This window comes from Pieris rapae, chromosome 8, assembly GCF_905147795.1.
Source record: "Pieris rapae chromosome 8, ilPieRapa1.1, whole genome shotgun sequence".
Lineage (NCBI taxonomy): Eukaryota > Metazoa > Arthropoda > Insecta > Lepidoptera > Pieridae > Pieris > Pieris rapae.
The window spans coordinates 4,166,044-4,182,963 of record NC_059516.1 but is presented as its reverse complement, the minus strand read 5'-3'; the positions used below and the strand labels follow the sequence as shown (position 1 = coordinate 4,182,963).

At 32.7% G+C, this 16,920-nt stretch overlaps 1 protein-coding gene across 1 annotated transcript; it reads left to right on the top strand.

Moving 5' to 3' along the window:
- Positions 1-8,926: 8,926 nt before the first annotated feature.
- On the top strand, positions 8,927-16,668 carry LOC111002860 (probable cytochrome P450 9f2). Its single transcript, XM_022273125.2, has 10 exons — positions 8,927-9,179; positions 10,033-10,196; positions 11,921-12,037; positions 13,415-13,620; positions 14,124-14,259; positions 14,340-14,417; positions 14,620-14,838; positions 14,929-15,026; positions 15,823-15,991; positions 16,453-16,668. The coding sequence occupies exons 1-10, from the start codon at positions 8,971-8,973 to the stop codon at positions 16,617-16,619; spliced, it is 1,563 nt and encodes a 520-aa protein (XP_022128817.2). The 5' UTR covers positions 8,927-8,970; the 3' UTR covers positions 16,620-16,668.
- The last annotated feature ends 252 nt before the right edge of the window (positions 16,669-16,920 follow it).

The following is a 16,920-nucleotide window of genomic DNA, read 5'->3' as shown; positions in this document are numbered from 1 at the left end:
CAATAACAAATAAATAAATAAAACCGTGTGTGTTTAAAATATATCAAATAGTTTTTTTTATTATTTTAAAACTGGTGTAAGTTAAAATCTTATGATAGGATATTGGCACTGTTAAACTGTTATTTTCATACAAAGAAAATTATCTGCAGTAAAACTCTGTTCCCCAATGATTCGTCATGGTAGCTTTCTTCTACCATAACGCCTTTTTCAAGCAACTCAGCCTGAACACATTAAGAGCGCTTTTCTCGGATCCGAGTGGAGCGGGGTCATAGTGGCGGTGCCATCAACTCGGCTCCATGCCAGCGTACGGTTAATTTTTTTAAACCATTCCTAGCTTTCAGATCCGAGTATTCGGCACTCAATGTGTACCGTGTATACCGACCATTCTGATCCGATAAATTATTTTTTTAATAAAAAAAATAATATACATTCATTATATTTTCAAACATTCATATTTACTTAATAAAAATTCGCCATAAAAAGTTTTGGTTTCCGGCTATTACTTTGTATCCATTGATTAACATTTTATGTGTCAAGGAGTTATGACTTATGGAGGTCTAATTAAAAAATTAATAATCTTTGCCGCACACGGCCCAATTTCCTAAAATCGTTACATAATTTACCTTTCAAATTCAGATGTGATACGTCAAATTCTCTCCCGTATTAAGACAAGATGCAAAGTCTTTCATTAAATATTAACAGAACAGTCTTCAATAAAGAACCTGCCAGGAACATTTTGGGTAAATTCCATAGATTGACGTTTTCCTTACCCTTGTGAGACGCAGGTGTTATTTTAGATATTATTTAATATAGACGTTCTATTATGTTATTCTATTATACACATGTGATATTGCTTACGTGAATGGCCTTTTACGCTTACTTAGTTATACGCTTATGTACATCGAAATAAAAACAATTATTAAAAAATTTGGTACATTGTTTTCTTCGCTGTTCTTCCTGCCTGTGGCTTGCATCTTTTACCGCATTTACTATGGAGAGTGCTTAGAGGTGTACGGACTAATACCAGCAGCTGAGTTTCTTTATCAGACGTCAAGGCAGAATACACCATATCGTCCCGTATAACTTCAACTTACGTCGTTCCACAACTGAGCGTGTTTTAAGGCCGTTTTTGCAGTGCAGCGTCTCTATTTAGAAACAGTTGCCTACCTATGTATTTCTGAATCAATTCGACTTAGGGTCCTTCAAGAAAAGAGCATCCCAATTTTTAAAAGGCTGGCTAAGCACTTTCGAGCCTTCTTTCAGTCCACTCAACAGAATTAGGCCGTTTGCATCCTATCCATGCTTGCATTACATTAAAACGCTGTTCAGACGCTAAACCTAGGTAATCCTTTTATTGTCTAGGCTACAATGCTTTAGGTGTTAGGAAAAATGTTCAACAAAAAAATTATAATAAAAAAAACTATACCAATACTTAATATGTTGTATGATTATACCTCAAATGTTCATTGTAAGATCTAATAGAGAAAGCAAAAAAAAATCCGTTGTCTGTAAAGAAAATACTGATGGAATGGTTGGAATTTTGAAAATAAATTTTAATATTATTTGTTTTATGAGACATGTTTTTTCGTATGTGCAGCCGGCACCATCGAATTATAAGTCGTTGTAACATCAAAAATAAATCAACGTTTTAGTATTGGTAATAAGCGTATACATCTCCTAATTTAGTAAATTTTACTTTAGATTAAGGAAAAATCTACAGTGCTTTGGAGTGTTTCCTGTACAATCTGTTTTGAGTGTTTTCAGAAACTATTCAAGTGAATTACAGCTACGAGGGTAGACCCTACAAAAGGTGTTTTCGTTTAGAAGCGAAGTAAAAGATTTTAGTAAGTTTTCCAAGAATTGTTATATGTAGCCTTAGTACTAAATTGTCCATACTTAGCTTAATGAAGACCGTTACAGACTTATAAGTTACTTAGAGTTTAGATATAAGTTATAAGTTACTTAGAGTTTAATATAATCTAGACTTATAAGAAACAAAACGTAAGCAGCATCGAGCTGTTACAAATATGTTTAATTTTAATTAAATTATTTTATAGAATTTGTTGAAGCCTCGGCGGCAACCAACAATTGTATAAAATAGCGACATTTTTGTTAACTCACAAAGAAAATTGCGTGCAAATTATTAGATTGATCTATTCATGTTTGGTTTTTATTTGTTGTATAATATACGAGTTTTCACACTTGTAAGGATAGTTGTAGAAGTATTATCTATCTATTTAAATGCTTTTAAACTGTGTTAAAAGTTAGAAACAATCTGAGGGTAAGATACTGGACTTAACTTTAAGTACAGCAATATAAATACATATATGAGATACGTAAAAAATGTATTTGACATACTAGAATCAAAGTTAATGTTAATCTTCGACTCTGAGGGTAATATTGAAAAACTTCACTTAACGTTAAGTACAGCAACATAAATACACATATAGGAGGTATGTAAATAATGTATTTGACAAAAGGGAATCAAAGTTAAAGTCAGTTTTGACACTGAGGGTAAGATTCAAAAATGAGTCTAATGTATAAATCTAATACGTTTTGGACTGATTTTCACTTAGATTGCCACAGTTTACTACACGCTATGCTTTGCATCTAGCAAAGCTGCGGGCGGAAGCTAGTAACAAAATAAGCCATTACCCCAATATATTAGTCTTGTCAAGTGTATACATGTGGAGGTTGTATAGGCTCAGATAAACATGTCTCATGTCAGGGTTACGACATCGATCATCTGATGGAGTCAATTCGGTTTAGGGTTGTCACTAAACAGTTGATTTGTTACTCATGTTATTTAGGTAATTAGTAGAATAGATGCAGAGGTATTTTTCATTCTAAATAAGGTTGTATAGGACGTCATTGATTTTTATGTCTAACATAATCCTTATCCTAAGGCATTAGGGCTTTCTTAAATGGATATTTGATATTTAAAAAATCAACATATCAATGTGCAGTTTTATTTTTTTATTTTTGGTACGTGTGTTTTACTAAGACATAATGGACATTACGATTTAACCTAACTTCAGACTAATAAGTTTTTAAGTCTAATCTAATTAAATATAAAAATGTTTTCAATAACACTACTTACAGTCTCTATAAGGGAAGACATAAATAAATAAATAAATAAATAGACACTCAGCGCTTGTGTTTTTATTTCAATCACTGTTTAGCACTTAATGTAAACATATTACAATAACACTAATTCACTAGTTAAAATTGTTTTGTCCTTTTCAGTCTTCTCACTGGGCCCGTGATGTCAAGGAGTTGCAACAAACATTTAGGTCTGTGCAGATAATTTAATAAAATTTGCAGATTTTTTAAGTTACCACAGCAGCATTGTGTAATTTGCGAAAAACTGGTAATGTCGTTAAAATGGCAACCCTAACCTTATAATGGGTAAGCTTGTAGCCGATGAAATCTGTCTTGGGAGACTGCAGATAGTTTTACGATAGAAAAAATATTGTGAGTCATGAGACGGGAGAGGAAATAAAACGTATTTACGTTGTCACGTAATATCCTATGTTCATCTGTTTATCTTGTTTATTAATCTTGCTGACATCCACATCTAGATAATATTGCTTTCCAACGGTTTTGAAGGTAACGAATGGTCATGAATGCCTTGTCTCTTTCAGTAGTTATTCGATGGATAGAGAAAGATGATTTTGCTTTCAATGCAATGTGTCATACTAAAATGGGTTAAAGTTAGTGTGGGATTTGTTACCAGGGTTACAGTCTGTGAAGCCTCACGTTTGACCACAACCTTTTTGTCACGTGAGTCGCTTTTAATCACCAATTATTAGCCTCTTCAGAAATGTTTCGGTTTCACTACGTCGTAATAAAGAATCACAAATGAGTACACGGTTCATTAGGTTTCTTTCAGTGAGCTCGTGAGGTACTCAAATATTGAGCTGTTAGTGCACCCAGTTTTTTTTCAAATTTGCCAAAACTGTTTTGTGGTCAATTTCCAGTTCTTCAGCTAAGTCGTAACTACTTATATGCCGATTTTGCTCCACCTTTTAAAAATGGCATCCATTTTATCCGTAATAGGGCGATCAGAGCGACATGCATCTTTGTCATCAAAATTTCCGGATCGCAATTTTTTTTGCGGCTTGCATTGCATTTTTACCTTTTTTTGTTGTTTATTAAATTGTATCGAATTTCTTCATTTACAAATAAAAATCGCACATTTTCCTTATTTGAATTTGGAATTATCTTCTTTAAAATGTAAACTTTTAATGATACTAAAACCAGCCATATACAAATAGTATAGCCAACGAGATTTGATTACAAGTTCATATATACTAAAATGCCTAAAGACTTTTTCCCCAACCTAAAAGTAACAAGAATAGTAATTACCACATTTTTGTACAGAAGTTCAGGTAGATCGCATAAATTTTACAACATAGGGTTTGTTTGACTAATGAATTATTTATTAAATAACAAGATAACCGCGTTCTGTTAATTAAAGCAAAATAAAACGTCTCAATTAATTAATTGAAATGTTAACACCATTTAATTTATAATAAAAGCGATGTGAGCTCAGCAGATATTGTACACCAGAATTTCATCCAGAATTCCTAACATTATCAAACGTTTCTAAATACCTCTCGCATTGTTTGACACTATGAAATACATGCATTTGAATCCGTCCTCATGAATTTATTCATGACGCAATTGTATCGTTTTAAAACATTGCAGAGCGTTGCACTGTAATGTCGACTTTAAATGGGATATTATGAGGACTTTTTCTATATCTGCTAGAAATCTCTTTCGATTTGGCTAAAATTTACTAATGAACATATCCGTGTATATATTTGATATAAATAAATAAATATTTATTTATTCGTTGACAATTTTCTTAACACTTATAGTTTTGTCTCTGTGGCAGTGTACCTTTAAAGCTGGTAGCATTTCCTCGCGGTATTGCGATACTTCGTTAAGCCAGGAATGTGCCACCTCTGGAGTCACCGGTACTATCTACCAGGTGCCAACATAAATCTGTAATAAGCGCATGTACACTTGAACCCCACGGATTAACAAAAAAATTGTTTTCTTGCAAAGAATACTATAATATATTTAGAGCTATTCATTTTAAAAATCCGCACAATCAGTCATGCTTATAATCACAATATTAACAAGACAGTTAAATTATTTATAATTGTTGTCAAAGCTTATGGCTTACTCTCTCACACTATTTAGTCTTCGAGGAAAGTGAGTAAATAGTTTGCTAGCCGTGGCGTAACAATTTTTTGAATGCATGGTGATGCGTGCGTATATTATTGTAAGTCGTAAATAAATAGATCAGTGGCACTACAACGTTTTTAGGTCTGGGCCTCAGATTTCTGTCTGTTTCATTTGATTGATAATTTGTCAATCTAATAGACACGTAGGTGATCATGCTTCTGTATGATATGAACATACGCCCTCGACTTTTAGGGTCTTATGCAAGCCCGTTTGCTTGCGATTTCCTTGACCGTTCGAGCCAATGTTGTATGCACACATGTACAGAAAGTTCATTGATGCACAGCCGGGTTTCGAACCAACGACCTCCGGGACCGTCGGACCCTAAAGTCACTACGCCACCACTGCTGTAATTTGTATTATGTAAAGGATTATAATCGCTTATGTTACCTTATTAAAGAACTTTTTGTGATTATACGGCGTGAACAATTTTCTTTCATATTTTCAGTTTCTTTTGTATAGAATAGGGCGTAAAACGTACTTCAAATATAAGTGACATAAAATGTTTTTCAATTTAAACAATGAAGCGAAGTCACGTCAATAACAAGTGGCAATAGGTGCTCCCACAGATTCAAATATTAATAATACGATCACTATCAACACAAATTAGCATTGCCGCTTTGTTAATATATATAACGCTTGTCGTACTTGATTTGTTTAAATAAAAACAAATGAGCTACGACCCTTGGTATTGGCCTCAGATTGTCTCGTGATCATTTGTAATTTGTATTTCTTAATATTGCCTGACGTACGCCGTCGACTTTTTTGGGTCAAAGGACGGTTTCCTCTCAAAGATTTTCTTTACCGTATAAGCGAGTGTTAATGCCCATTTAGCCGTGGATTGAAGATATGAAAGACTAGTTGTTTCAATCCTGACTGGTTTGTTTCAAACCTTTTTTAATCTTAGTTCTACTATCGATTTATTTATTTAAAAAGCGATCTATAAGCGCGATATATAGTAACGTACATTAGAATTTGTGAGGGTAACTATGTTATTAGTTTTAAAACCACTACGTCTGCCTGTAATAAATAGACATTACATCGAGACATACTTAACAAAACAAAACAAAGTTTATGCATAGGTAACAGATGCCAATTACCTGAGCGTGTAATGTATTTTAAACAATTTGATACAACTACTACAAAGGAAGTGTGTACTTTAATTTGGAAGTGCTTTGAGATTGAATGATAGTTTTATAGATGTGGTCCCCCTTATTTGACTTTGCTCCTGCTCTTTTAGTTGAATAATAAAGATAGGATAAAATATGATAAAAACATTGTTTGATTGCGATGTATCTTATGAATCTGTTATTTACAACATTTAATAAAATTATATTAGTCATTAATAGTTGCGCTAATGATTGTCAAAAAATCCCAAATCAAGTGTCAAAAACTGAAGAGAAGAACGGTCAAGAATATTTATTATTCAAGATTTTTGTTTGAAATATAAAATAAGAATAAATCAAGAGCGCTACAAACTTTTTAGGACTGGGCCTCTGTATCTGTTACACGATCATTTGTCAAATACGCAAGTAGGCTATTTGCTTCCTGACACGCCCGTTGACGTTTTTGGTCTAAAGCAGTTTTGCTGCACGATGTTTTCCTTGTTCGTTCGAGCGAATGTTAACTGCGCACATAGCAAGTCCATTGGTGCACGGAGAGGTATCGAGCCTACGACCTCAGGGATGTGAGTCGAACGCTGAAGCCAGTAAGCCAACACCGTTGTAAAGATGCTTGAAAGAAACTGCAACTGCAACAACAACAATAGTTAAAAAATGAAAAAAATATGAAGTTTGTTTTGTAAACACAAATATTTATATTTCTAACTTATTTATTGGAGCTATGCCACTATATAAAGTGCACTGTTTACGACCCCTTACCCTAGTTATCTCTTTTCAGTAAAAGTAATAATTTTATAATTTAATTAGCACTACAAGTAGAAATATTTTTTGCAAGCGAAATTTATCATTTTTAATCTATTATTTAAAGTTTCATAAGCCAACCGATCCATTATGTTCTACTATTTTAGTATTTACTTATCACAGGCAAGTCAGAATATTCTGTGCAAACAATATCTATATGAATCAAATGTAGGATTTAACATGTGACATTAGAAATCGATTCCACAGAACCCGTTTCTCAAACTCTTATGATTTATGTATATTTACTTGTTTACTCAACTATGAGTTCTCGTTGCTGTGGCTTCCCACCGTGCAGAAATCCTCGGAGCAATGAGGTCGCTCTGTGAAGCCTGCGAAATGCCCAAGACTTCTGTGCTTCTGGTTTGAGCTAGGCTGGCTTAGTTTTACGCACAACGGCCCTAATAAGCGTTTAAGTACGGAAACTGTGAAATCTTTGGTACTTAGGTCTATCGTAGAATATATCATAACTCCTTTAAAAAGGTTGTGTGCGTGAGATGGATAAAGTAACGGTTTTTAACGGCCTTTTGTTTGTTCCGATCTGGATTGACCGATCGTTTTTATTGGCTCTTTCGAAAGTTTAGAACTCAATCTGAAAAAACCAACACGTTTTATGATGCAGTAACAAAGGTTTTCTTTGGCACTTCCAAACTAAGGTCTACCAAAGCAACTCTTCCTCAGTTGCCAAACCCGTCAGATTCCTAACGTTACGCAATCATGCTTTTCCATCTACTAATTATTTAATTAATTTTGCGTTTACCCATAATTAATTAAGGGCGGTCTTGGCGCAACAGGTAGGCAACTTTCCTTAGATTGATGATCTGCATAAGTTTTCTCGATATTCTCTCGAATAATATATATATAACTCGATATTCCAAATCCATCAAGAACTTTTTTGTTAAAGACCTTAATAATAGGAAATGTGTGACCATTATACGACATATTAAATACTTCTTAGCGATGGGTAATACATAATAGTAGATTTTTGTAGAAAATTTTGAGTCTAATAATAGATTTCTTACAGCGAGAGACTGTTTCTCTCCATGTTTGCTGAAAAACATGCTGAGCATGGTAATTACTTAATAAACTTACATTAAACACGTTTATTTTTGGTTGTACTAGAAATATTACTATATTAAACAAATTCATTATCCCTCATTGATTGTGTTCTCTTCGAACCAACGCTATAAAGGTGTATCATGTATTTTAATTTAATGAAATTTAATCGTCTGTAGCCATGATTCTATCCATGACCACTGATCATTTAAATCTAATAGATAATTCAAATTAAATTAATTAATTCCTTAGTTAAATAGCAATAAGAAACATACACATTTTTGTGCCCTAAATAGCAATGATGATGTTTTATATTAATAAGTATTCCCGACTGTTATCTGGTTTGATAATAATGTAATTCTATGTTTAATTTAAAAGCGATAGCAATTTAATACACACACATATACTAATATATTTTATATATTTTACATACACTGTATGATATAAAGTAATATTTATTAAATAAAAAAGGCCTATTGTGACAATTAATAATTTTAATATTTTATAATTATTTTTTATGGATCGACGATTTCAAGAAATAAACATGAAAGGAACAGTGTGAGGTGAGGACATAAAACAACATTACTCATGTTTCATAAAGTGTATAGTTTTTCCCTAGATATGCTTAAACAAAATCCTTCCTCCCATCCCCAATATAAATCGCGAACTCTTCAAACTTGTCCCATTACTTCAACACTACAATTGACCACTTCAATCACAGTTGATTCAAAGCTCAACAGCGATGCTCATTGAAGCTGTTATTTTCCTTGTGACAGCGGTACTAACCTACCTGTACTACAACTACAAGCAAATACATCACTACTTCGATGCCCGGGGAATTAAATATGTACCAGGATGGCCACTGTTTGGCAATACAATCCGGAGTTCATTCAAAAAGACGCATATGGTTGAGGATTTAGATGCTGTGTATAGAGCATATCCTGATGAGAGGTAAGATTATTTTTAACGTGTTTATTTATTGAGTTTTAACTAACGTTTTAGGCATTTTTAAGAACTCCAATTTATTTTTTGCGAATCATACGAAACGTGATTCAAATAACATGTTTTGTTTCGACTATGAAAAAACATGTCGCGCGTTTTGCTTAATAAATATAAATATTCGGCAATATCTTTAAAGCCATAGTATAAAATTTATAACTTATAACGACAATATTTTGGATGAAATAACTATACGATATTATAAGCTTCTCTACATACACATTCTGTACATATATCGCCAGAAACTATAAAAACAAATTTTATGTGTTATTAAATTTATAACAATCAAGGCGAGTTGATGTCCGACGAAGGTCGTATCAATTTATATGTGACTTGAGGGACCTTTTATAGTTTAGACAATAAACCAGACAGTAGAATACTTAAATTGTTGTTTTAGTTGCTTGACAAAATTTAGAATTATACGTGCTTTGTAAAGGTGTAAGCATTTATTTTCAATACACAAATAAGTTACCACAATCTTCTTAATCTACATATTGATTACAATAGTAATTAAATTAATAAATAGAAAATTAAAAAGGTCGATCTCTCTGGCAGTGCACCTTTAATGCTGGCAGCATTTTCTCGCTGTATTGCGATACGTATTTATTGAGCGAAGAAAGCACCAACTTAAATATAACTACATATATATATTGTTTGTCATAGAAAAGCGAAGCGGCATAGTAACTGGCTGTTAAATAAATAATAAATAGAATTTGACGTATAAACTATTCCAATTATTAACGACAATTACCAATGGTTCGAGACAACGATGGAAGGCATACCGCTAACGTCCATTTTTTTCTAGATATGTCGGTTACATAGAAGGAATAAAGAACATAATCATGATTCGAGACCCGGAGATCATAAAAGCTGTGACGGTGAAAGATTTCGAGCATTTCGTGGATCACAGAGACTTCATACCCGTGGAAGTTGAGCCTCTAATGGGAGACAGTATGTTCAGCATGAAAGGTATTTTACATATATACATATATATAGCGACTTGTTTTAAAATATGGCGTGAAGTCTTATTCTGTTTCTATACTTTTAATAGGGAGTAGGACATCTGCGTATCATTCATTATTTATTTTTACATCAGTATCAGCAATACCGATCCCGAAGTTTTTATATACGATCTCGTTAACTACTATAACAGTTGCAACCTTGGTACAAAAACAACGTGGTACAAAAACTGTTGGAAGTCGCTATCGGTTATGGAAGTTACGACACAATCCCATGTACTCTATAAACGAAACAATTATAGTTTCGGCTTTATACAGATAAGGTCTCCTATTTACATCCCAATAACCAGGGTTTAGTTATTGGGATGTAGATAGGAGTATACAATCGAAACGAATATATTTAATTTTTGTGCGACGGATAGAATGCAATCTCTTCGATCTTTACACTCATATTTGATAATCAATATAAACCAAATAAAGTAAACCCGTGAAACCGTAAATGATATTAAAATATAGATACATGTATATCATAAAACATATCAAATAGCTTTTTAATTATTTTTAAAACTGGTGTGATTTTAATATTTATATAGGATATTGGTACGTTGAACTGTCATTTTCATACAAAGTTCTATCCACATACACCGATCCGAACTATCATGGATAGCTTGTATCGACAGATAGCTATTACAATCCGCCGATTGGTTATTGGCACACTTTTATCAATATTTGGATTAAGATGTCTATCTCAGATGGTCAAAATTGGATTGTGATAGGTTATTAGGTTTGGGCGTTAGACCACCAAGGATTGGATCGCCACTAAGACATTATGTATTAATACAAAATGATATACTTATTTTAAGTTTCTACACATGTTTGCTATACTTGTTTTTGTATATTTTATTTACATACATAGAGTAGATACAGTAATTTGTTTTGTTTTATCTATATCAGAAACTCAATCCTAAAAACTGCTGGCGTAGTATGTTATTTAATGTCTAAAGAGCAATAACACTATCAATAAGTATGTTTAATAATAACCTACTATATTTATAAAAAGTCTCGTTATTTAAAAATAATGTAGATATATTTAAATATTCTGAACACGATAGTGTGCCAACACTGTTTACATTTTAATACCTTGTTTTGTACTTGTAATGTGTTCGTCGTAGATTGTACAGAAACTTATTTACAATTCGTTATCTTAAACATACATATAAACAACAGGTTACATAAATTATTAGCCAATGGACTGATGATTTCTTCTATATATATATATGGAAACATAAAAACGAACATATCTACTGAGACTAAAGTATATAAGGTGCATAACTTCTTAACAAAAAATATAATTATATGTAGGTATATAAAATTCTCATCTTTAATACAATTAATGAAATCGAAAATGCTAATCTTAGGGTTAATGAATCTTTATAATTAAATATATGAAGCTACAAGGTAGAAGAGAAATCCCCAAGAAGAAGATTCTTAAATAAATTTAAAGACTAAGCTCGTCTGAATTCAAGAGGTTACAAAGCAGGATTTGTAGAAATACATGTTAGTTTTATGATCGAAGAATCAGATTGTTAAGTCAATAATTGACAGAGAATGGACAACCATAATAAGGTTGAACGTAAATTTTCAAACTACGCGGTATTGTAGTAAGAAATTGTCTAACCATAAGTGATTATGACATATCACACATAAGCGTCTTAATTATGTAAATAATTACAGGTGACAGATGGCGCGATATGCGAACTACTTTGAGTCCAGCATTCACAAGCTCCAAGATGCGACGAATGATGCCATTTATGAATGAAATTAGCGCTAATATTATTGAATATGTCAAAGGTATGTTCGAGTCATGGCTTGTTATTTCTGCATGCTTAGGTTTTGTTAGGTTATAACCGGGCGGAGGAGTGACATCATTGGAGTTCCGAGCTGTTGGGGACATTAATACACCGGTCGTAGTCACTCGGCGTTCAAATTAGCACAGCATTTAATATATTGGCATTTAGAAAACTTGAGTGGTTAATATCCACTATATGTTTTTTTTTATACAACTCACCCAGAAACCGTATATATTATAAACAGTAAAAACCGGCAAAATTAAGTCATATTTTTGAATGATGAACTTTTTTGATTTATTCATGATGAAATTAAGAAATTAAGATGAAATTAATTTATTATTTAATAATGTTTATTTTAGAAGCTCACCTCACTTTGTATGATACGGAAGATTATAAGAGAATGTATAAATATATTTAACCGCATTGGGTTACAGAGTATACAAACACGTAATTTAATATAAATTAAGTCTAATTAAATTTCATGTTTAAGTTTTAAACGCATTTCTCCGTGTATAGAAAGGGCAGCATACGGTTTTCTTCCTACATTCTCCAAACGTCACACTTGCAAATTACAGACTTAATTGCAAAGACAAATACATAAAAAAAGCTATTTTACAAACGGTTTTTAGCGAAGCAGTGATTGAATCTGGTGGCCTTCGTTTAAAAATAATCATGGAAACAAGCATAGAAGGCCCAAGTGGGACGTCAAATATGTAAGACTCCCTCCACAGTACACCGCAAATATCTAGTGTAGTGGTAGAAATTTGCATAGCAGTGTATACAACTACCTCATGCAAATGTTATATATATAATTTTCTGAATTGTAATTTTAGTCTGAATTTCTGAAACTTAATAAGAAAACAGTTTTACTATAAATATTATGTTCTACCCAGGTAACACTGAAAATGCTTAGAAAAACGGCTTATTGTAAGTGGTCAATACTTTTATCGTTTTTTCAAGTAATCTCCGTTCCTCTTATCGTTATATTCGATGTTTGATAGTTCTTGGGAATAAATAAAATCGCAGGGCACCAGGTCAGGACTGTATGGCGGATGACTCATTAAAAAAATACGTTTATTTTGGAACATAAGATCATCAAGGTATCACTTATTGCACGTCATTAAATTCGAAGTTGTAGACATCCCTACTCATCGGCAAAGAAGTCTAGTTTACCCGTGTCGAAGCAGGAACGGTAAGCACTAACACAACTTACACACACACACACTCGCACGTACAACTGAGCACATACCTGCCATTCCACACGTTTTTTTTACCACACATGTAATTTGTATTTACATAAAAGGGACATAGTATATCATTCTAGTCATAAAAACTTTCGTAATTTTATCTTAAATTAATAATTTGATTTTGGTTTCAGAGCACATAGACGAGGATATGAATATAGACGACTTAATCAGACGGTATACAAATGATGTCATTGCATCAACTGCTTTTGGTCTTACGGTTAATTCCCTTAAAGATAAAGATAATGAGTTTTATAGAACTGGTCAAGGACTATTCAATTTCTCGTTTTTTAGAAGAATTATTTTCATTATTAATATGCTATTTCCTGCAGTGGCCAAGGTAAATGTTTTTTTCTAAAATTAAATCCACAATGTATTATTATTCTAATTTGTTCGCATGCCTTTCCAAACATTTATTTATTTATTTATTCAACTATTATTTGTAGAATAACAAAAAAATAATATACCATAAAAATAATATATCCGCCATTTTATGATTAGGTTAAAATATAGTTATTATTAATCTTTATTTTTATCTATCTAAATATATACATTTAAAGACTACTGTGGTTTGTATTAAGTCACAATATTGGTTGAGATAGGAGTGCTACAAAAACATATTAAAGTAATTCTTCAACATTACATTTGTATGTAATAAATAACTGAACGGGCAGACTTTTTACTACCCGCGGTAGCAAATACCTCAACGTTCTCTCACCATAGACATTGTTTGCTCTCGAAGTACAGAGCCGAACTTGCAATACAGCCCGGGTCTATACGCCAAGCTCAACTCATTTTATTATGTCATCTTGGTAAAAGAGCTGAAGTTCATGCACTTTTCAGATTCTGGGCGTACGTATTTTTCCTCCAGAAGGTACTTCATTCTTCATGAACATTGTGTCTGGTACGATGGAGCACCGAGAAAAAAACAACATTGAGAGACCAGATATGATTCAACTTCTCATGGAAGCATCTAAGGGTAAATACGCTTTATTAAAAAAATAGTAATGATTTTTGAAATACACATTTTACTGATACTTTGCTTCTATTTTGTTTCAGGAAAGCTAAAAACTGATAAAGAAGGCACTGACGAGGTGGCTACAGAATATGAACTAAAGTCAACTGATACTTCTAGAAGTAAGTTTTTTATTCAAAGTCAAATTATTTGGTTCAATTAGGCCTATTAAAAAGCCACCTTTGAAAGTCAAAATTACAAAGAAAAAATATAAAATATGACTCTTGCTCCTTCCAAAAGATTCATATAAAGAAGAATGTACAAAAAACAACCAAATTTACTATTTATAAAAATATAGTAATTCTATATTTCTATCATTTTCAGATTGGTCTCAATCAGAGTTAGCTGGTCAAGTATTTATTTTCTTTGCCGCTGGATTTGAAAGCTCTGCCTCAACCTTAGTCATGCTGCTTCATGAGATAGCTCTAAACAATGAAGTTCAGGAGAAATTGTACCAGGAGATCAGAGAGTTTCAGGAGAAACACGGATCACTAGTTTACGACCGAATAAGTGATTTGAAGTATTTGGATTGTGTATTGAATGGTTTGAACCATTTTATTTGTTTTCATAACTTTTTTTCATAGTAAATTAAATTCATGCACTCGTGATCTTTAATTTATGTTTTTTTTGCAGAAGCGTTAAGGAAATGGTCTGTAGCAGTTGTAGCAGACAGAGTTTGCACGAAACCCTATGAATTACCACCACCTCGTGATGGAGGCAAACCATGCAAGGTATGCTCCGTAAACTATATTGATTCATTCACCTTACAAACATAATTTATTGCGTCTACATAGAAATAAACTTAAAATTGTATTATTTTAATATAAAATTTGATGTATGGTGTGGACTTGAACAAAATAGAACGCGCCGGTGTTTTGTTTTTAATAATTGAAAAATAAAATTTATTTGGTATTATTTGCTACGCTACTTTTTAACTCAGATACAATTTTAAGTCTTGAAAAGGCAGCAACGCACTCGCGAACCTTCTAGAATTGAGAGTGCCATGAGCGATGATATCACTTTACAACAGCTGAGCCTCCTGTCCGTTTGCCCCCGTTATTCCGTTTGTTGTTAAAAATATAAAAAATAAATAAAATGACTCGCGATGGGTTCAACGACTGGGCATGTGCAAGTGTGATTTAGATAGAAAACTGCCGAAAAATAAGTGTTAGTGCATTTATCACTGAGTTATAGAATTAGAGATCATATTTATTAATATAAAACTGTATTTAACCTTTAAGTTTATTTAAAAAAGTTTGCTTCAGCGTCCAATTGAGGTCGTTGATTCGAGTCCCGGCCATAGACTTACTTTTTTTGCGCACATTTAATATTCACTCGTACGGTGAAGGAAAACATTTGCCTTATATATTAACCCAAATAATTAACGGCATGTATCAGGCACACAGACAGGTAAATTTACAAAATATGATCATGAAACAGGTAGAAATCCAAGGCCCAGTTCAAAAAGGGTTGTAGCGCCACGGATGTTTTTCCGTACCTACTAATGTACCACATATTATTTTTCAGTTAAATTTAAACGATATCGTATACACTCCTATCAACTCTCTCCACATGGACCCGCTTTACTTCCCGAACCCTCAAGTGTTTGACCCTGAAAGATTTTCGGATGAGAATAAAAATAATATAAAGCCTTTCACTTTTATGCCATTCGGTGCTGGACCTAGGATTTGTATTGGTAAGTCTTTAGTAGACTAGCGAAAATTTCTTAGACAATTTAATTATACGCAAAATTGATTTAAATATATATGCAATTAGCATACTCTGCAGTATGATACTTCACTTGTCGTCAGAAATTAAAACAAAGACTTAATAAGTTTGTTTGTAAAAATACATATAAAGTTACAGTGGGCATGTATAAACACCCAGTTTGGGTGAGTTAATAAAGATGATTTGGGTAATGCTGTGAACTGATACAAAGTATCGCTAGCCTATAACCCTTTGTTGTAAAACAAATACAGTTTTATCTGTTCAGACTTATCTGCTACGTCACTAAGGTCAGTTCGAAATTCAAAATGTAGTCATATTGTTGTAAAGTTGAAATCCAGATTTGAATTTCGATTTCGGCAATTTCATTTACTAGCGAATGAAAAATCACTAGTTGCAGTTTTTATACGTTCTCATAAATCATCATTTTAGGTATCCGATTTGCTGTAATGGAGTTGAAAGTGCTATTATATTACCTAATAGCCAACTTTAAGGTTGTGAAGTGCTCGAAGACGAGTGACCCGCCGCTTTTGGCACCAGAAGATGTAAAAATTATGGCGAAGGGTGGGAGTTGGGCGAAATTTGAAGTCAGGAAATAGAAGTCAAACTATTATTATTATTATTACTAAATATATGCTAAAATAAATTTGTATCTCAATTGTTTCTTTCCGTAGGTAGTCCTCCTAAAGTGTTTAGTTGCGTATTTAACCTGACAATTATTTTATTTATTTATTTATTAACACTTCGCTGCATTACATAAAAGGAAAAAAAATATTAAACATAATTAAATGAAAAGCAACTGGCGGCCTTATCGCTTTTCTTATTGCCAGAGGGCGGACGCATTAAGTACTCACCGGTCTCTTTTCATCACAGCGTAAAAACAATTGGACAAAGAGAAAA